This window comes from Pelecanus crispus, chromosome 6 (assembly GCF_030463565.1).
Source record: "Pelecanus crispus isolate bPelCri1 chromosome 6, bPelCri1.pri, whole genome shotgun sequence".
Classification (NCBI taxonomy): Eukaryota; Metazoa; Chordata; class Aves; order Pelecaniformes; family Pelecanidae; genus Pelecanus; species Pelecanus crispus.
The window spans coordinates 13,981,391-14,000,158 of NC_134648.1; the positions used below are offsets into that span (position 1 = coordinate 13,981,391).

The 18,768-nt window shown below is 42.3% G+C and overlaps 1 protein-coding gene across 3 annotated transcripts in view; it reads left to right on the forward strand.

Annotated features, from left to right (window-relative positions):
• Nucleotides 1-18,768, forward strand: part of DENND2B (DENN domain containing 2B) — a 76,774-nt gene that overhangs the window by 43,603 nt on the left and 14,403 nt on the right. For all 3 annotated transcript variants that reach the window (XM_075711774.1, XM_075711775.1, XM_075711777.1), the window contains 2 exons: nt 3,592-3,732; nt 6,729-6,877. In XM_075711774.1, coding sequence (XP_075567889.1) covers nt 3,592-3,732; nt 6,729-6,877 — 290 coding nt within the window. The remainder of the gene's footprint in view (nt 1-3,591; nt 3,733-6,728; nt 6,878-18,768) is intronic.

The following is an 18,768-nucleotide window of genomic DNA, read 5'->3' on the forward strand; positions in this document are numbered from 1 at the left end:
AAGAAAAAAGATTATTTGATAAGTGAATTCTATGTGCTTAACTCTATTGACACTTTTTTTAATCCTAGAGGATAGAAAAGCATGGATAAGCTTTTAATTGGTCTCCACATTAATTAATACAAAGCTGCATTGTATGCTGATGTGGTTTACCATGAAATACATTTCTTGACACAAGAGTTTCGATACAGTAAGCAGGGCATTGCAGCTAAACTGAGGGATTGACTAGCCATAGAAACAGTTAACTGCTAGTCACCTCCAGAGCCACAAGCATTCTTCTTTTGTAAGACAAAAGCTTGTTAAAATTAACTATTAATAACATTTCTGATTGATTAACATTTGAAATATCTCTCTAGCTGCCAGTTTAAGGCCTCCTAGTCCTCTGAGAGCGTGTCCTGCAAAATCCAGTGAGCACCTCAGAGTATCATATAGGATTTGCTGGTGTCTGTGGAGGACAATGATATGTCTAATGTCAAATGGCTGCCTTCCCCTTTTCTCATTTTGATACAGTGTTCATAGAAATGTTGTTTTAATTTGCCAGAGATTTTCACTTCAGATAGGGGAAATCTCAGAGAACTTACACAGATTTTTCTTGTTCCTTTGTATAGGAATAAAGTTGAAAAGAACGTGTAAATCATTGAAGTGAATAAAAATCATGGCATTTATATTGTTCGTATGATCTAATAATCATACAGAATGTTATCTTCAAAGCAGGTTTCAAGCTTTTGTAGATAAAACTTTAACACAAATCTTGTGTGAAGAAAAACAACTGGGTTGCAATAGTTAATTGCAGTTCTGCTTCTGATGTCTTTCATAAAGACTGAAATCAAGGGTTTATAACAGTGTCTCTTAGACATAATATGTATCTAAACATAGATATCTGTGAGTGAAACAGAATGCATTGTTCTGGGAAGGTAACACAGCTCACCAAACTTGTGGTATGGAGAGATGTCCTGAGGCTCTTTGTTTTTATGTTTTTATCTAATTTTGATAGTGCACTAATTTTCAAAGAAAAACTTGGGAGATGGAAAAAAAGGCAAAAAAACAAAAAAAAAAAAAGAAAATTTAAGTATCCTCCTTACAACCAAGTGTCACTGCAGCAGAGGTATAAAGTCAGACAAGGAAGGTTATTGCACCAAAATTGCAAATAATCTGCTTTCCCAGTTTAATCTGTAACTTGAAGAAAAGTGTTTGATCATCCAGCCAAAGTGAACCCAAATTTGATGGGTGAGTGTAATTTCATTGGCTTCAGCAGAGGCTGTTCCCAGGCATTGTGGCCGGCAGGCCCTGGCCACACGGGCCTCAAATTCTTTGTGCAGGAAGGAAGGCTCCCACTCAGTTGCATATTGGGCCCTGAATGGGGCTGTAACACACCTGCGCTCTTTTTCAGCTGCCAGGCTTGGGGAGGGGCTGGGCCACAAAAGGACCCCATCGCACCGGAGTCGGGCACAGCGGTACTGTCTGACGGAGGGCTGGTCGCCTCCTGATGGCACCGGCGCCAGGGAGGGAGCAGGGTGTTTGGTAGCACGCAGGGCTGACTCCAGCCCTGGGCTGGATTTAGCACAGCTTTTTAGCACAGACTCCAAGCACTGCATTTGGAAAGGGTTTGAATGAAACAGCTGCTAAATGAAAGAGTTTGAGCCTTAGCATCCCTGTTGGTTTTGAAGACAGATGTGATGTGGATGGAGACAGAAGTTCTTGAAAAGTGAGACAGTCACTTTTCCAGCCTAGTAAGAGGAACCTGGGCTGTCCTGATAAATCCAGTGAAAGAGAGGAACAAGAGCATGATGGTGCACTTTGCTGAATTAGTCAAAACAGGGAACAGTCATCTTTACAGAAAAAATGTGAGTGATGAAAGACCACGAGATATTAAACCTTGGATATTATTTATCGGAAAAGCAAGAGGAGTCCTCTTTTAAAATGTTTATCATCCTGTTTCTGATAGCCTGCATTATTTTCATCTTCCTCAAAGCCTTTTATGCTCACTGTTGTCATACCTACTGCTAAGACAGACTTGAGAACCACAGGTATCTTTATTTCCAGCCAGTTCATTTGGTCATGGTTTCAACAGATGTTTTTGATCACTTTATCTCCTGAGATCTCTGGTCAACTTTTATTCAGTTTAAATGCTCCTTTTTATTTGTGTTGTGAAGGTTGTTGGGACAGGGATATGACACACGCATGGCCCCCAACTCCAGCAATATAAAGCATCAAATAATGACTTCAGAAAAGGAGATATGTGTTGGGCGTGTTACAGCTGTGTGCTGGCAGTGTGCAGCAGCACTAAAGGGACCTGTGGCATAACCGTGGTTCATTACTATTTCCCATTTGGGCAGCTGGTTTTGTTTGGTGAGGATAGTTGTTGTGCTGCAAATTACCTCAAGAATGAAATTCATATCTTCATTTATGGTTATCTGCCACTTCCATGGACTGGAATGCAAGCTGTGTATATAGGGTCAGCTTTGCTTTAGTTAGGCCTTTACTATGTTGCAAGAAGGGAGGGGAAACTATGCATCAGTGAATGCCTCTCTTGGCATTTGGTGTCTCTAGCTATTGTTGTAAGTCACCAGCTTGTGCTTAAGTATCTTTTAATGATACTTAAAATGATACTTTTCAGTGAAAAACATTTCCAAGATAAACAAGGGAAAATGCCTGGCTCAGACCCACTAACTCTTGTATGGCCTTTTGCTCTTGAGTGGTCGTTAAAAGATCACCATTTCAGGTCAAACCACTAACTGCTTTGAAGCTTGCTTTCTCATCTTCTTCAGGTTTATCATCTATATGGTCTGTTTAATGTGGGAAAACTTAGCTGAGATCTAATTTATGTTGGCCCATGTGACCAAAGAGAGAAGAAAATAATAGTCCTCTCTATCTGTAAAAAGTTCCATCTGCTTATTTCAAAACTAGATTGCCTGCTCTGCATCATGTCAAACAGAAAATGACCTTAATGCCGGCACCCAGTTTAAACAGCTGGGCACGCTTCATGAGGCTGCTCGCGGCTGGCTCCAGCTCAGCACAGACTGCGATGCGACTGCTGCCCCCATGGCCGGGACACTTCCAGGAGCTCTTTCCTGGTGGACCTCTGCTGGTATCATAGTGTGGCAGGGTTGCTTGTCTTGCTGGTCTGGCTTTTTCCTGCCCTCTTCCAGTTGAAATGGAAGAGATCCCCAGGGCAGAAGGAAGTGCTGCTTCTTAACACAAATTTCAAGAGGTACCACTGAGACGTGATGCTGACCTGGCCTGTGATCATGGGATTTGCCTTGATCTTTCTCTCCTTCAGCTCACCCTGTTCAGGCAAAATCCCAACAATATAGATCCTTTTTGCCATGATGAGTCTTCTTGCTCCTTTCCAGATTTGTTATTTCTTCCTTGTCTCTGTGTTAACTGCATTCACAAACAGGCTCCATTTTGTAACTGGAAAACATATAATTTTTAGAGTTGAATCCTGTGGCGTTAACAGTAGTGAAGAAATGCATGGCAGAAGAGAATTAAACTTAGATCTGTGTTTAGGCACAGGTGGGTCAAAGGATGCTTCAAAAGTGTATGTGGTGCTGACATGTTCTGTCTCTCTCTTATGTCTTACTAATGGATCAGATCCTGGATGAAGTTGAAAGGAGAAGGGGAATATCTGCTGCCTTGGTTTATCCATTTATGAGGAGTCTGATGGAATCTCCTTTTCCTGCACCTGGAAAGACAATCAAAGTCAAAACCTTTCTGCCTGGAGCTGGAAATGAGGTAAAAAGCAACTGCAAATGTTAAAAGTCAAAGCCTCCCCCACACCACTCCAATATCAAACAGCAAAAGAAAAACAGGAGGAGACATATGGATACTGCAAGGCATGTGAGGTGGCACACCCTCAAAATGAGCAGTGCAGGAGCTGCACCAGTGTTGATATGCTAATGCTAGTTCCCATTGATGATTATAAGCTAATTTATTGTTATGTATGTGTTATTTTATGTTTATTAATGTTATATTTAAGAAAAAAACCACAAACAACACATATATCCTAGTATGCCTGGCCTAGTGTAGTTCACAGACTACAATGTTGCTGGGCTTTATCACAGTGATAACAAGCAAGTGTAAGTTTCCCATGCTGACTGTACTTGAACAGTTCAGCAGCTGGTTGTTATTGCAAACCTCATTACTGCTGGTCCTGGCCATGGTAGGAGGAGTGACCGGCGGCATTTAAATGGCTCTTTTTGGCAATAAATGCCCTTTAACTGCCCCTCAAAGAAATAGTTTATATTTGGAAAAGCATGCCATATAAAAGCTTGTGTGTGTGTGTGTACGCACGCACATATAATAGATTTCATTTCCTTTTATTACTGACTGAAGTAGCTAGAAGCCTAGGATTATACAACATATGCCTTACTGGAAAATGGCAATATTGGTGCCTTGCTTAAAAAGTTTTTTGTAACTTGAGACTTGCTAGTCATTTGCCGTGTCAAATTCTGCTCTCTGCATGTCCTTATGTAAGTATACAGTAGCTCCACTCAGATGGGCAAGCATATAGAGGAAATACATTAATGCAGATAGGAACAGAATTTGGCCCAGTTAGTGAAAGCAGGAAAAAAATTCCCCTCTAGGGTTATTGTACACTCCCTAAGGTTAGTTTTACAGTGCTATTACTGTTTTTACATTGAATCATATTTTCTCCGAGTGTAATGCCACTGACTTCAATGGAGTGGGCCTGTAATGTCACTTGGTATGAAATGTAAAGGGTTCCTTGTAGAAGTGACTTGCAAAGCATGTTTAAATCACAAGCATTTTCTTCTGGAGAGGCAACGGAAAACTGAAAGGCTGATTGGCATAACAGTGGTAAGATCTGATAATGCTTTTTTGATGTGCATATATCTAGGAACCATGGATTTGCAACTTCTCTATCCTCTGCTCAAGCTTCTCAACTCTCCCAGAGAAAAACATTGAGATAATTCCAAACAAACAAACAACTCTCTTCTGGATGAGCTTTGCTCTCTGTTATGCTAGTACAAATTTGTTATTTAAATGGAATGCACCGGCTTAATTAGGAACAGAATCTTGTCCTTCCATTGTGGCTCCTCTGGCCTAAACAAAGATGATGATTAATTGGGAAATACGCAGTATATTTCTTTGCGATGAGCAGACTGATGCAGAAAGCTTTGCCAGGCAACAGAAAACATCCATGGCATTTGTAAAAGCTGCCATAACTTGCATTGCATGCTACCCTGCAGCAAGATTTTAGTGCTGGAAGTTTTGCAGTAAAACCAGCTCCTCATGATTCGGCACATAAACATGATTTGAGCTTGCAATCCCAATGCTAAGAAATGGAGGTGGGCACCTTTACTGAATATGAGAAAGAGGTAGGCAGGCAGCATTTCCCAAGGAGGTATTCATGGTACCCCGTCGCTCCACAATTTGATTCTTACTGCTGTTTGGGGCAACAGCTGAGTATCTAATACTCTGGCACCATAATGCTTTGTATTTCAGGCTTTAAAAAAAGAAAAAAAAACCCAGCTCTGTACACAAATACTGTTCTAACAGTGACTTTCTTTTTACAGTCCTGTGTTACTCATCACAAACAATATTACAACTAAACTGGTATGAACTGGTTTTGTTTGCAGTGTCCTGTGGTCTTGATCATATCCTTAAAACAGTGTGTTTGTGAGGAATTTTTAAGGGCTACTTCAGTTTAAACCCAATACAGTATGCTCGTGGAATGTGGTGTCATGTGCATGAAAACATAAAAGTGGTCTAAAGCAATAAAGTGATGGTGATTTTTGGACATATGGAAAGAAGGAGAGGTATATATGTTCCTGTTAATACGTCTTCAGAGATTTCAACAGAGCTTCAAGTTGTCCAACTTTTCCCCTTTCCCTTCTGTTTCCTCAAATTCCTCAGTAGTTCATCATTTGCTGTCTTGCACTTCATATTTTTCTCTCTCTGTTACTCTCTTCATGTTATTTTTCCCTCTTCTTTTTTCTGTCCTCCACCTTCAAGTTCCACATCTGAGCATGTCAATTGCAGAGTAAAAGGAAGATATAATAAAGGAATCAAGCAAAAGGCATTTGAGAAAAGGAAGGAGAGGGCCTGAGGTCATGGATGAAGTATGAAAATTAGACTTTAAAGGGATATCACAAGTCACCATCTAAGACCTTGTCCTGACTCCCCAGTTAAGTATATATATGTACATATCTTTATGACAAAAAAAGGTTTTAAACATTATCTAGTGGATTATGCATCAAAGAAGAGTGAAAATGAAGTAAATTGGGTTTAAATTTCGCCCAACCTTTAAGTTCAGTTCCTGGCTCCTATCTAAATGTAAATTTGAATTGCTAGCCAAATTTATAACCAAATTTACCTTGTCTTTATGGCTGGTTTAACCCTGTAAGCTTCCGGCTCCAGTGTTTCCAGTTTGTTACTTGCTTCATACTGTTGACTCAGCCAAGCTTTACATCTCTGACAGGGTGTTTAGAAGGCAGAATTATGCTTCCCTTGGAAATGACAGCAGATTTAATGTGACAACTGTATTCTGGGAAGAAGAATGACCAGATAGCGAATTGTGTAATACGCCATTTCTCTGGAGTGCTGTGCCTCCAGCCTCAGTTTGTAAAAGAGAATGGGGGTCTTTCTCTCTGTCCCCTCAACAGGAAACCATGGAGTGGTGCCGGAGGGTCTGGGCTGGGGTGCCAGGTGCCCCTGGCGCTGTCAGCCCTGACCAGTGATGCTGACTGATGTTTGTTGGATGTGTTCAGGTCATTGAGCTGCGGCGGCCCATGGACTCGCGCCTGGAACACGTGGACTTTGAATGCCTTTTCAAGTGCCTCAGCGTTCGTCAGATCATCAGGATCTTTGCTTCTCTCCTGTTGGAGCGGCGTGTGATTTTTGTAGCAGATAAGCTCAGGTAAGCAGCAAAGGGACCTGAACCACACGTTCTGGACAGTACTATCTCTGGATACAAAAAGCTTTATGAAGAGTCCAGAATGGTTGTCAGATGTGAGGATCCTCTCACTGTAGGATTTAAATAAGTTTTACATCAATGGAAGTTATTTGCCTCAGGTGGGGCACACATTTGCTAGCGGTCACTAGCTACAAGCCACTTGTTCTGTCTTACTTTCCTGTCTGTAAAATGGCAATACCAATACTTACCTGCTTCATAGTCAGCAAATGTTTGCACAGCGTTTTGAAGCAATATAGTCCTAGCAATGTTTCATTGCAGGTTTTGGAACAGAGTACTCATAAACAGTAGCAGAGATCGTCACTGAGGTGCTTCACCTTGTGGCCATGCAGTGCAGCCAGGCAGGGAAGTGGGGAGCTGAGAGTTCAGTTGGTTTGCTCCATGAGGTACAGAAAGTTTATAATGGGGCTAGGTTTCAAATCCTGCACTACCAAACCCATCCAGTGGGAGTGTTAAGAATGCTATTACAGTCCATCCCAACTAGTTAGGATATTTTTCCTGGTGCTCACATGACCTGAAAACATTTCCTTTCCGAAGCTCCATCTTGGCCTCCTTGCTACATCCTTTCAACATACCTCTTGCTTCCTTGCCCTTTGATTGCAATCTCCCTTCCTTGGCTCCTCTGAGGCATGAACTCACCTCAAGGTGTAAGGAGTGAGAGTGACAGGTCACAACTCCACATGGCCTTTACCAAGGAGGTGGGAGCTCTGTGTAGGCTGCACCCCTGCCCCGCAGCAAAGAATCATCCCTTTTTCAGATGCTTGTGTAATCCATACAGAAAAGTGTGGACATTTTAAAGAAGATATTCTTTGCTGTGGCATGATAAATAATAAAACATGGCAAATAAAAATAAAGTCCATAATTTATTAGACTCAGGAACATCCAGCGTCTTTTAAAAGGACACGAAAGACTGTATGGGTGGTTAAAAACACAGATGGATCTACCCAAACAAACTCTGTTAAACACTTTATCAGCCCCGACCTTCTCTGAATGACCGCCAGAAATAATAGCTGCACTTAGTGGCCGCCAGTGTATATAATAGCAAAAATACTTTGCATAGTAAAAGCTTTACAACCTTTAGGGGAGAATTTCTTAAAGCTGCAGACCCTTCTCAGGTTATAAAGTTACTTCCTTAGCAGTCTTTTTTGTTGTCTAGAACAACAGGAACATTTTATTTCATCCCTTCCCTTGTCAGTAACCCTTAGTTTGAATGACCATTTGGGATGACTTAATTTCACATAAACTCCTGGTGAGAATTGTGTAGCTAGGCCAGGGTTTCTGCAGTACTTTAGTAGATCTGTGAGTCACACCATGAATATAAGGGCAGGTGGCTTTTGAAAATACTGTTGGCATGTTCCTTCTGACTTTTTCTACAGCATGCTTAATTGCATCGTTCTGTCTGTTTCTATTTTACTGTTCATATAGCAGAATTAGTGGCACCCACAAGTCTGACTGTAACTCAGAATGACTTAGGTCTGCATTCCTTCAAATGGCACAACGATTTGAGTGGAAAATCACAGAAATGGTACAGAGAAAATGAGGGCTGCGCTGTGCTGCCGCCAACTGTTGCTCTGCTTCGGAGTTCCCAGTTACACCTTTGTAATGTTGCCCTGGTGTGGCAAAGCACCCCGAGCCTGTGTCCGTGGACTGTGGGCACTGCACTGCGGGGATGGCTTGCTGCAGGAGACATCCTCAGCTGTGGGGGCTGGGACAGAAAGCTGCCGTTCCCTGGAGCATTTCTCCGGGACGGCTGGCCTAGCCAATGCCATATAACGCTTCTGGGCACTGTTCAGAGGAAAGAAGCAACAATTAAACCTACTTTGACAGGCTTAAGGCAGCTTGGCTTGGAAAACAGTCATGTTGCTGATGCTGAGGACTCATGGTAACCCAGGACTTCATCAGGCAACCAGGGTTTTATACACATTGCAAGCCTGACTGGAAGCTAACAGCTCAGGCTTGCCCATGCAATTTACCTTCTCCTGATAGCTGCCTAGTCCTACAGGACTCAGAGCAGAGCCCTGCTTACAGGCAAAGCGCTGCTGCTCTCTCTTTTGGCACACAGAAACAGGGCACCAGGACCAACAGGAACTAGAAATTACAAAGATCGCTTTCAGTAAACACATATCCAAACATTGTGCTCTTCTGCAAAAACCGTTCTCCGGCAAACTGTTGTTTCTGTTGTGAGAGTGAGCCATCAGGTTAGGGGCCATTAGCATGTACTTTGAGGAAGGAGAGGATTCAGATTGACCCAAAAGGCTTAGGAGGTTTTGTGGTTGCTCCTGTAAGAAGGGACAGAACCTTTCTTACAAAAAGTTTATATTCATATACTTTATTATATCCTTATGTACCCTTTATTATATGCATATACTTAGGGTTTTTTTTTAAATGAGCGTGACAAAATCTGATGTGGTAGACAAGGCCCTGGATTAAGACTTGTGAATCCTGAGCTCTCCTTCTGAACCCTCCGACCTGCTGTGTGACACATGCTGGCAACGTAGCCCCTCTTTCTTATCCTTTGTCTGGTCTGTCTGGGATCCTAAACGCTCCAGGATGGAGACTACTTCTTGCTCTGTGTGTGTACACAGCTCTACTTGATACAGTGTGGCCCCTCTCAGCATGGGGATCTAGGAGGTACTGTAAAATAGAAACTAATAATGAGTCCTTTGACAAAGGCCCAGAGAAAGTGACAGTGGATTTAAATTCAATACTTACTGAGGTTTTCATGGTTTAAATGGGGATGAAGTCTAAAATGAAACACTCTGGCTTTGAGCTAATAACTGTCTGTCTTGGAACCTTTGCCTTGTCTGACGTGAATTTTGTTTATGGGCATCTCAGCTGAAACTGAAGGAGTTTACCAGTAATGTAGAAAAAAAAGTGAAATATCTTACAGGTCCAGTCTGTGGGCCCAAAGAACGAGAGCAGGAAATTAAAAAGATTTTACAAGGGTTTGATTTCTGCATGTACCCAAAAAATAGCTTAGAAATAAATGATGTTGAGGTTTAGGCTTCAAACTATGAGATGCAATGGGCTTTTGTGGCTGCCTGTTTAACAGGTCTCCAAGCAATAAATGATTTCACACATTATACAACTTTGGGAAAGTCATGCCTAGTGAAGTGAGATTCATTCAATAAATTGTTGTTTATGGCTCTTATAGTGCCCAGAATGTGAAAATTTATAGTCCTTGATCTTTGTGTGGAAGAGGTTGCCATTTTTCAACACAGAAACTGATGCTACCAGCAATGAGGAAAGAATAGTAAAGTTTTTTATATATATATATATTAAATAATATATATAAATATAATATTATATATATATATAATATATATAATACATAAACAGTAAATGACAGGACTGTGAGGTTGCCTTGGTTAGATATGTGCAGTTAGGTTTGGGGTTTTTTTTCCCCAATAGCTGCTTATGTATTTTTTTCTGCTTGAATTTGGGTGGGTAAATCCCTGTGGCTATTTGCTTACCTTCAAAAATGAATTTGAATTTGCCTGTGACCTTTCAGTATTTTGCTTTCCATGAACAGTCAAGAAGACAACAGAGAAATAAAGATAACAATAGAGAAACTTGGAAGAATAATAATAATAACAACTCATAAAGAGGCAGCTTAAAGCTCCAATTCCTTAAACATCTGCTGAAAGCACAATTGAGATGGTATGTCCCATCCCAGTTCCAATTCCTGTCCCAGCTGGGAGTCCCTAGTTATGTTCCCGGCATTCTGCCTGTTCACCCCAACTCTGAAACAATCCCATGACTGCCAGCTGCAAAGGGAGAGCTGCTCTAGTGCAGTCCTCCAGGGTTTGAAAGGCTAGGCAGCAGATGCAAAATCAGGGCGTTCTGGGGCTTGAGGAACATTGGCATTGCTGCAGGCACAAAGGTAGTAACAGAAAATAAATAGAAAGCAAACACTGGAAGAAAAATATTTCTCTGCTTGTTTTAGTTTTATGTTGGGGAAACAAAATTGTGGACATGTTTGCTGAGGAGGTGATGTCTCCGTGCATTTGAGAACGGTCTCTTTGCCTTTTCCCCTGAATGTCTGGAGAGGGGGAAAGGAAGGCCTTGGGCATCTCAATGTCCCTTTGTTATAACCTCATTTTTTATAAATAAAACCCACTCTTGCTTTAATTCACTATATTGTGAAGGACTCTGAGCATATTTTTCTTACATTTCACTTGTGGGTCCAGTCCAATGTCAGCCGGAGTCAGTGGGAGTGTTTGGATGAGGCTTGTCTTTTGCTGTGGAACTAAATCCTAGAATATTCCTTTCAGTGGCCTTTCTGAAGCTTTAGGGACTGTGAAAGGCTTCTATAGAGAGTCACTGCCTTTGTAAAAGACAAAATAACTTTTCATTGTTGTGAATTTTGGTTTTATATGAGGTATTTCAGCTACTTCTCAGTGAAGCAGGAGCATGGGCCTCAAGGAGAAAAATCTCTGGGTTTTATGCTCCTAAACCATATAGGTGAACTTGGTAATGTACCGCAAGGCAAAGGTGGGCCAGGCGTTTCTCTAAGTGGCAGTGCCAGCTCAGGAAGTCCCCCTTCCTGCTCCCCTTGTTTCCTCCTGCCCTACACCACACCTTCCCTCACCCAGGAGGCTGTGCAGGCCCAGCTGCAGTAGGAATTACTTATTTTGCAGAGTTTCTCCAAACCAGATGGGCCCCTTGGCCAGGTCACACCAGGACCTCCTGTGCTGGGAGAGGGGCAGAGCAGGGTGCTGGGGCTGGGGGTGGGCAGGAGCATTGGGACGGGCACACTTCAGGCTGGTGTTGCCACTGAAAGGTGTCTATCATGCACCATCCTTAGGTGTGAGCCAGCTGAATAAACCTACAAGTTTTTACCTGTGTGCTAGGGAGAGCTGGGGGAATGAGGCTGAGGCAATGTTGGACGACAGCGTCAGTGCATCTAAAGCTCCTGCACATCAGTGTCTTCCTCCCTTAGGGATGGCCACAGATGACTTTGTCTTCCCAAGCACAGTTTTTTCCCTCCATGTCTCTCTGCCCCTCTGCCAGCACACATCCCCTGGCCCAACATGGACCAGCAGTCTGTCACCTGGTGTGCTTCAGCCCCCTGAAACCCGCCTCTGCAGCGCTCGCTCCATGAAGCCAAGAGGTGCTGTTGCAAGCAGAAGCTAGGCACCTATGAGCTGGGAAGACTTTCTGTAAGGATAAAACACTTTTAATCTGTTAAGGACAAGAACCTCCCTACCCCTCCCCAAAGTATTTTGGACTGCCAGGAGGAATCTGTCTTCCAGCACAACTGTAGGAAGTCCAGGCGGATCCCAGACCTGACCAAAGGTTATGGGCTCCAGACAGAAACACTGACTAATACAGGACAGAAGCATAAATATGTAAATACTGGGGGAAGTCATCCCGCAGGCATGTCTCTTAACTTTGTGGAGCAAAAGGGGAGCAGAGTGTACTTGTATTCAAGGGCAAAGGCTTTCAGAACAAACAACGGCATTTCCCTAATCTCACGGACAGAGACGGCTTAGGGCTGTCCATGTTACACCCAGGATATTCGGGGAACGTTGACGCTTGTCCTCATATTTGAATCTGTTGTTTTGGGAGTCATGAGGCCATGCTTGAAAGCAGCACAGTTAGCAGCTGAGAGGCAGCCTGGTCCCTGTCTCTCAGTGCCTACCTAGAAAAACAGTATTAGGGATCCTTTAATCTAGCAGACAAAATCGTAGCATGATCTTGTAGCTCAAGTTAAAATATGCAAATCTAAATAGGAGATAAGTGGCAATGTTTTAGAAGTAAGAGTAAAGTATTGCTCCTCAGCCCTGTGGCAAGGTGAATGGAAAAGCAAGAGTAGCTAAACTTTTGGGCAGATTACTAAAGTGAAAGCTCATTCCCTATTTCCTTATTGTTTATTTTTTATTAACAAAAGTAGGATATAATTCTTACAAACTAATCACGGCAATGATAGGCCTGACCAGGCTAACCTGCTGCCTGGGAATGCTCCTTTCCAGTAGTCTGTCATATTGTAACACTTGTAAAATCTGCCAACCTGCAGGTTAAAAGGTAAAAACACGTGTGTTAGGACAAAGAGAGAAAGTGTGCTCAGTAAACGGACAGTGAGCTTTGGCTAGTAATAAAGATTTCCTTTACTTTCCCTTGTCACAAAAACCTCCGCGCAAAAAAAAAAAAAAGTGAGAGAAATTGGAGAACAAACACATGCCAGAAACAAGCTTTTGAGGGAGAATTTAGTGTTGCCAGTCTCTAACTGGTCAGTACTATTTCTGAGCACAGGCTACAGGGGACACAACTATGTCTTCTCTTGGTCGTATCTGGCACAGCCCTATATTGAGCTACAAGTCCAATTCTTTGTGTCAGGGAAAAATTTTTTTAGGTATCAGCTGTGCATTGAAGAAGGAGATGTTTAGAGAGGCAAGCTACTGTACCTGTGGAATGTGTAATAGCTCCCAGATCTTATGTCTAAACCCAGGAGAAGTATGGCTGGCTGGCATTTCTTCTGGTATTTTTTTATCCAAAGATCTTGAAGTGCTTTCTTAATACTCTCAGGATTATTGTGCTTGTCTGGTCTGACATGCTGAACATAAGCTAGAAAATTTCTTCCACTAATTTCTGCAGTGGAAGGAATGAGCCCTTGTATAATTATCCAATATGTAATCATGCCTAGTAGACAGAATTTATTCTACAGCAACACCATCCATTTCTCCTGTAAGTAACCAGAGAGTTTCCATTTCCGCCAGTGAGAGCCAGATCAGCCCCCACTGAGGAATGATTTAGAACCTGCAGACCACCCCTGCTTTACCTAAGGGACAACAGCTTGCAGCTCCCTTCATCTTTTATAAAAGAAGCATCCTCTAGAGTCTGTCTGATTCTCCGTTACCTACCCTGCAATCGCTTCCCTTTTGTGAGACTTTGGTTTTTCTCAGTCTGCTTGCACTAGGAAGCATCACTAAGTAGAAACATATATACTTAAAAAAACCCTTAAACCTCCTGTAATGTATGTGATTATTTGGCCTGATGTAGCTGCAATTTCTTGATATTCTGCTTCTTTCTTTCCTACCAAGTATAGCTAGTAATCTTGATTAGGATGTTTGTATGTGGCCTAGTCCTGCAAGGTGCTGAGCACCTTGTCTTACAGTCTAAATGCTAGAATTGCAGGTGTTCAGTGTGATGTGAAATTGGTGGTTTAAGGTAACTAGCAGAGCTGTCTCTCAAGATTTTTGAGACAAATTTTGCACTTTATTCCCCCCTCTCAAGAGATACTTACATTTTCTACCACTTGGATTACGTTTCTCTGGCACTCAGATTGTGTGATGACTGATGCCAACAGAGGAGCTGTACGTGGACAGTAGGAAAATGTGTGTCAGGCAGAAGAGACAGCCTGAGAAACAAAATGAACTTTCTAAGTCTCTGGCTTGTTTAACATTCCACAGTCCCAGAGAAAAGCAATTTAATAATGACATTTTTAATATGCAGTAAACTTCGATGGCATTTTTAATATGCCATATCGCAAGAAGATTAAAGCTTGTGTGATTTTCCTTTTCCTCCTTTCCTCCTACCCTTCTTTCCAGTGGTATTTATTCATGTTACTTCAGGCTTTGGCCAGTGCTCTACAGTGGGAAAACATCATCATATTTTCACTTATGATTTGTGCAACAAAATTCTCTCTCCCTTCCCCTTCCCCATGAAAGGGAATGGGATAGGAAGACAACCATGTTGTTTGGGAATTCTCTTCTGGATTGCTTATTGGCACAATAACCATATGGCAGTAAGTTGCAACATTTTCCCAACTCGGCCTCTAGCTCCCTGCAAGGGGATTTAGACAGATTCCCTCTTTTCAGCTTTTGAATGAGAAGGATTAGGGGGCTGGGATTGTTCTTCTCCTCCTTTGTTACTACCTGGAAAAATTCTTCATCCTACTTTCACAGCTGTCATGATGTTAACAGTGCAGTGATTGCCTGAGAATCTGAAACCTCCAGTGTGAACATTAACGAGGACTGGTGGGAGCAAAGGTCCCAGTGTGGAAAGAACAAGTAGTTAACACTCCTCTGGAGCACCTGGGCCAGAACCACTTTTGTTATGGATTTATGCTAAGAAACTGTTCTGCTGGAAGGGACTGGATGGCTCTGTGGGCACTAAGGATAACTTTCCACTTTGAAATGTAGGTTTTTTCTTGTAACCACCTGACAAATCTTGGGCAGGTGGCTGATGACTTTTTGCCAAAGCAATGACTTTTTGCCAGAAATCCCATTTTCTTGAGCTTCGTGGAAAGTATGGTTGAACACCAGTTGCTTGAAAAGCCAAATCCTCGTTCTGAAGGGCACTTTGCATGTCTCTTTCTCCAGGGGTTTTCATGTGCCTCTCTTATGCACAAGTATTATGGGAGCAAAAAATAATGTCTTTGTTAAAACCACATTCCCCTTTAATCAACTTTTGTCTGCTTTCTTTTCAATTAAGTACTTCAAAGCTATTCTCCAAGAGAGAGATCTCCTGACACTGCATTCTCTGGTCTGCAGCTCTTGGCTCCAGGTGATGCAACCTTTATCTGTGTTGTGAGTCAGGGTTGTGCTTTGCAGGTTATCTGTGGGACCTCAGACTGTATGTCACTCGGGTGTTGAGGAAGGTGGGAGCTGGATTCTGAAAAAACAGCTCTTAATGAAGTAAAATAATTTACTAATTTCTGTAAAGTTATGATAACTTTTGGAAATTTTGCATAAAATATCTGTCTTCCAATATTTGGATGAAAAACAAAAAGAAAGCCTCCTGTATAGTCAAAACAAACCCTGCACTACTTCTTTGATAATATCGCCTAATGAGTTGTGTAATTATAAAACACTGAAAATCTGGATTATTTTGACTGACTGACAAATCCAGCAGCTTTAAAATAGGAATCCCTGAGAGCACATCATATTTCAGTCCATCTCTGTTTAGCTAGGAGACATCATCCCAGCAGAGTAGACAGCTACCGGGTGCTGGCTGTTCCTGATGTCACCTCCTGGCTGCACTATGGCATTGTAACGTACCTGTTCATTCCTTAAGTCATTGACCATAAATTGCAGTTGGGTACCGAATGCTGCAACAGCCCTCCTGCATAACAACATGGGCTGCCAAGAGCATCACAGGTATAATCTTTGGTCTCTTTATTGTCATCTTAGAAAATACTAGAATTTAAGTTCCTTGTTCTTAGCATGTGTCTTAGCACAGTGCCCTGTGTATCAAAATATGACCTCAAGTCCTGCGACATTCTCTGTTCTGGTATGACAGGACATTTACGGTGACAGAAATGGTTTTCTGTCCACATGCTTCTGAACAAACTTTCATGGGGGAGCAATGAAAGGGCAGGCAGGTGCCGTGACAGACCCTTGCCCCTTCTGCTCCACATTGCCTGGTGTACTCATAACGTGCTGTGGGGACGTGCTCACGTAATTACAGTGAGGCTGCTGATGCAACCATACCGGTAGGACAAGATAGCACAAGACAGAAGACAATGTTGCAAGCTTAAGCTAAGTGGTCAGGTAAGAGTTCATGGATGAAGATGCTGCCCACTCAGTTTTCTGTAAAATATGGTAAGGAGGGACCAGAAGAGGGACACAGACAATGATGCAAACCATTGGGCAAATTTGCTCCATAAACTGTACTCGTTGACATGGCAGCGTGGCAAACCATGGCTCCATGAATTAAAGTCAGAGAACACAAGTCCAGAAACTGGCTTGTAACCACTGTGTTTATCATAAAAAATCTCCTACCTGGAATCATCAATAGCACCGAGAAATTGGTGCCTGAGCTCTCTGTAACTCACCTTCAGTAGTAACTGGAGTGTGTCCCAAAATTACCTGCGTCACTGGTGCCCCACTGATAAGGAACTGCAGCACTGCTTTTGCCAGACAGGTGAGGCCGTATTGTGATTCCTGTATGAGACTTTTACAAGCTTGGCTTTTCTCAGACTGCACTGTAGAAAGCACCAGACAAAACCTGGTGTGATTCATTTCTTGCAAAACATGGTTTGGGTTTGGCTTGTTTTCATGGGGGGAAAAAAACACCATTTGAGGGGTGTGAGGGTTAAGTAGCTACACTCTGAGTTGTAAGCATAGTTTAAAAGATTCTGCAAAGGACAATAACTGATAATTGGGCTGATGTGATGTGGAAAATATGCATTTCCTCCTCAGTCTGTGCCCCCCTCTCCCTGCCAGTGTTATCGCTGAGGCCTTGTTTGCACTGCATGAGATATCACAAAGGTCACTTGCAGCAAACGTGTTGGCATTCAAATTAGGGGAGCCACTGCGACTTGACGCTGTCTATCACCCCTGGCAAAAGCACGGTTAGGTTCTCACTTTTGCATCTGGCTGTTGCTTACCACGTGGGGGAAGCCTGGCTCAGGAGGCGAGGAAGCAAGGGACCCTGGAGGCTGATGGGCACGGTGCAATAGCAGTGCTCCTGGTTTGCTAAATCAGTCATCCACCCTGGGAAACATTCACCTCTTGAATAATATTTTTCCTTTGTCAAGCTCCTGTGCAGAGTGAGGGATTTTCACCTGCGTCTGGACTAAGTGTGAGTCATTAGCCCACTGCTAAGACTCAGTAATATATGTTACTGTCCATAACAGACAGAGGGAGATGTCTTGTTTGTGCTTTAGAGAGCTCTTTACCCAGTTGCAGAGATTGACTGTAGCAGTATTTGTTGTAGTGTGTGTAATGATTGTTTTGAAATGTTCAGAACTGGCTGCTGCATTTGAGTTGGCCCAAATGGACTTGGCTCACCATGATCCGCACATGAATTACACGTGTTCCCCTCTGTCATGATCACATTTACACTAGGGAGTTCCCTATTTTATTTAAACACCAGGAGCAGAGCTTTCTATCAGCAGGTCTCCCCTGCCATCAAGAGAAAAAGTAACCTAAAATATGCACATGCATGTTTGTCCATATTTCCTGAAAAAAAGGATGTCGAGTATTGATCAGAGGTACAGTATTAGAGCTGCATACTTTAGGCCAACTACTAAAGACCTCATGTCGTGATTCTTAGTTTACCTCTTACTTAAGTGTTTGCTTTAAAAAATAAATCACAATGCAAAATATTACCCTGGCTTTTACAAGCTAAACTCACTCAGTTTTCCACGTAATGCACATTCACTACTTTGATTGATCTAGAGAAATGTCAGATTTAGTAACAGGAAATTCAGAAAGTTCAGAACCCTCTTTCAAGTCACATATGCAACAACTCCATCCTAAACTTCCTGCAGCTACCCAGATTTTCACAGATTGACCTGAAGGTCAGGTGAGGAGAGGTGCCTTGGCAGCGACAGGGGAGTCCTCCTCCCTGTGTACCTCTACAGCGGTGGGCCCTTTACAGAAGGATTCTGCCACAGGGAATTCTCAATCCAGGAGGTTGAAATCTAATTATTTAATTAAAAATTAAATTACATTTTAAAAAGTTAATAAATACATTAATAATATATAAAAATTAAAATTATTTAATAGCTTCAAAAATTACAGTCTCTACTTCCAAACCACCTTATAAAGGCTTGAAGGATTCTCTGTAGTTTGCTTTACCCCTGAAGGTCTTCTAGAAAAGTAAAAAATTATTCAAATTTCGGAAGTTGAAACATGCCTTGCTGCCGAGAGGCTGGCTTTACAGCCGTTCAGACAGCACTTTTCCACAGCAGTCAGGGTACTCATGGTTCAAAAGGGGCTATCGTGTCTTGTGGATGTACTTGTGGGCTGATCTGATTAAAACAGAAGTGGAAAAAGAAAAGGTCTTTGAGGCTTCACTTCAGCAAAGTATTTCAGCACAATGAAAGTAAATTAAGGCTGAAACTTGTGCTGAAATACTTTGCTGAATCACAGCCTAAACCAGTATTT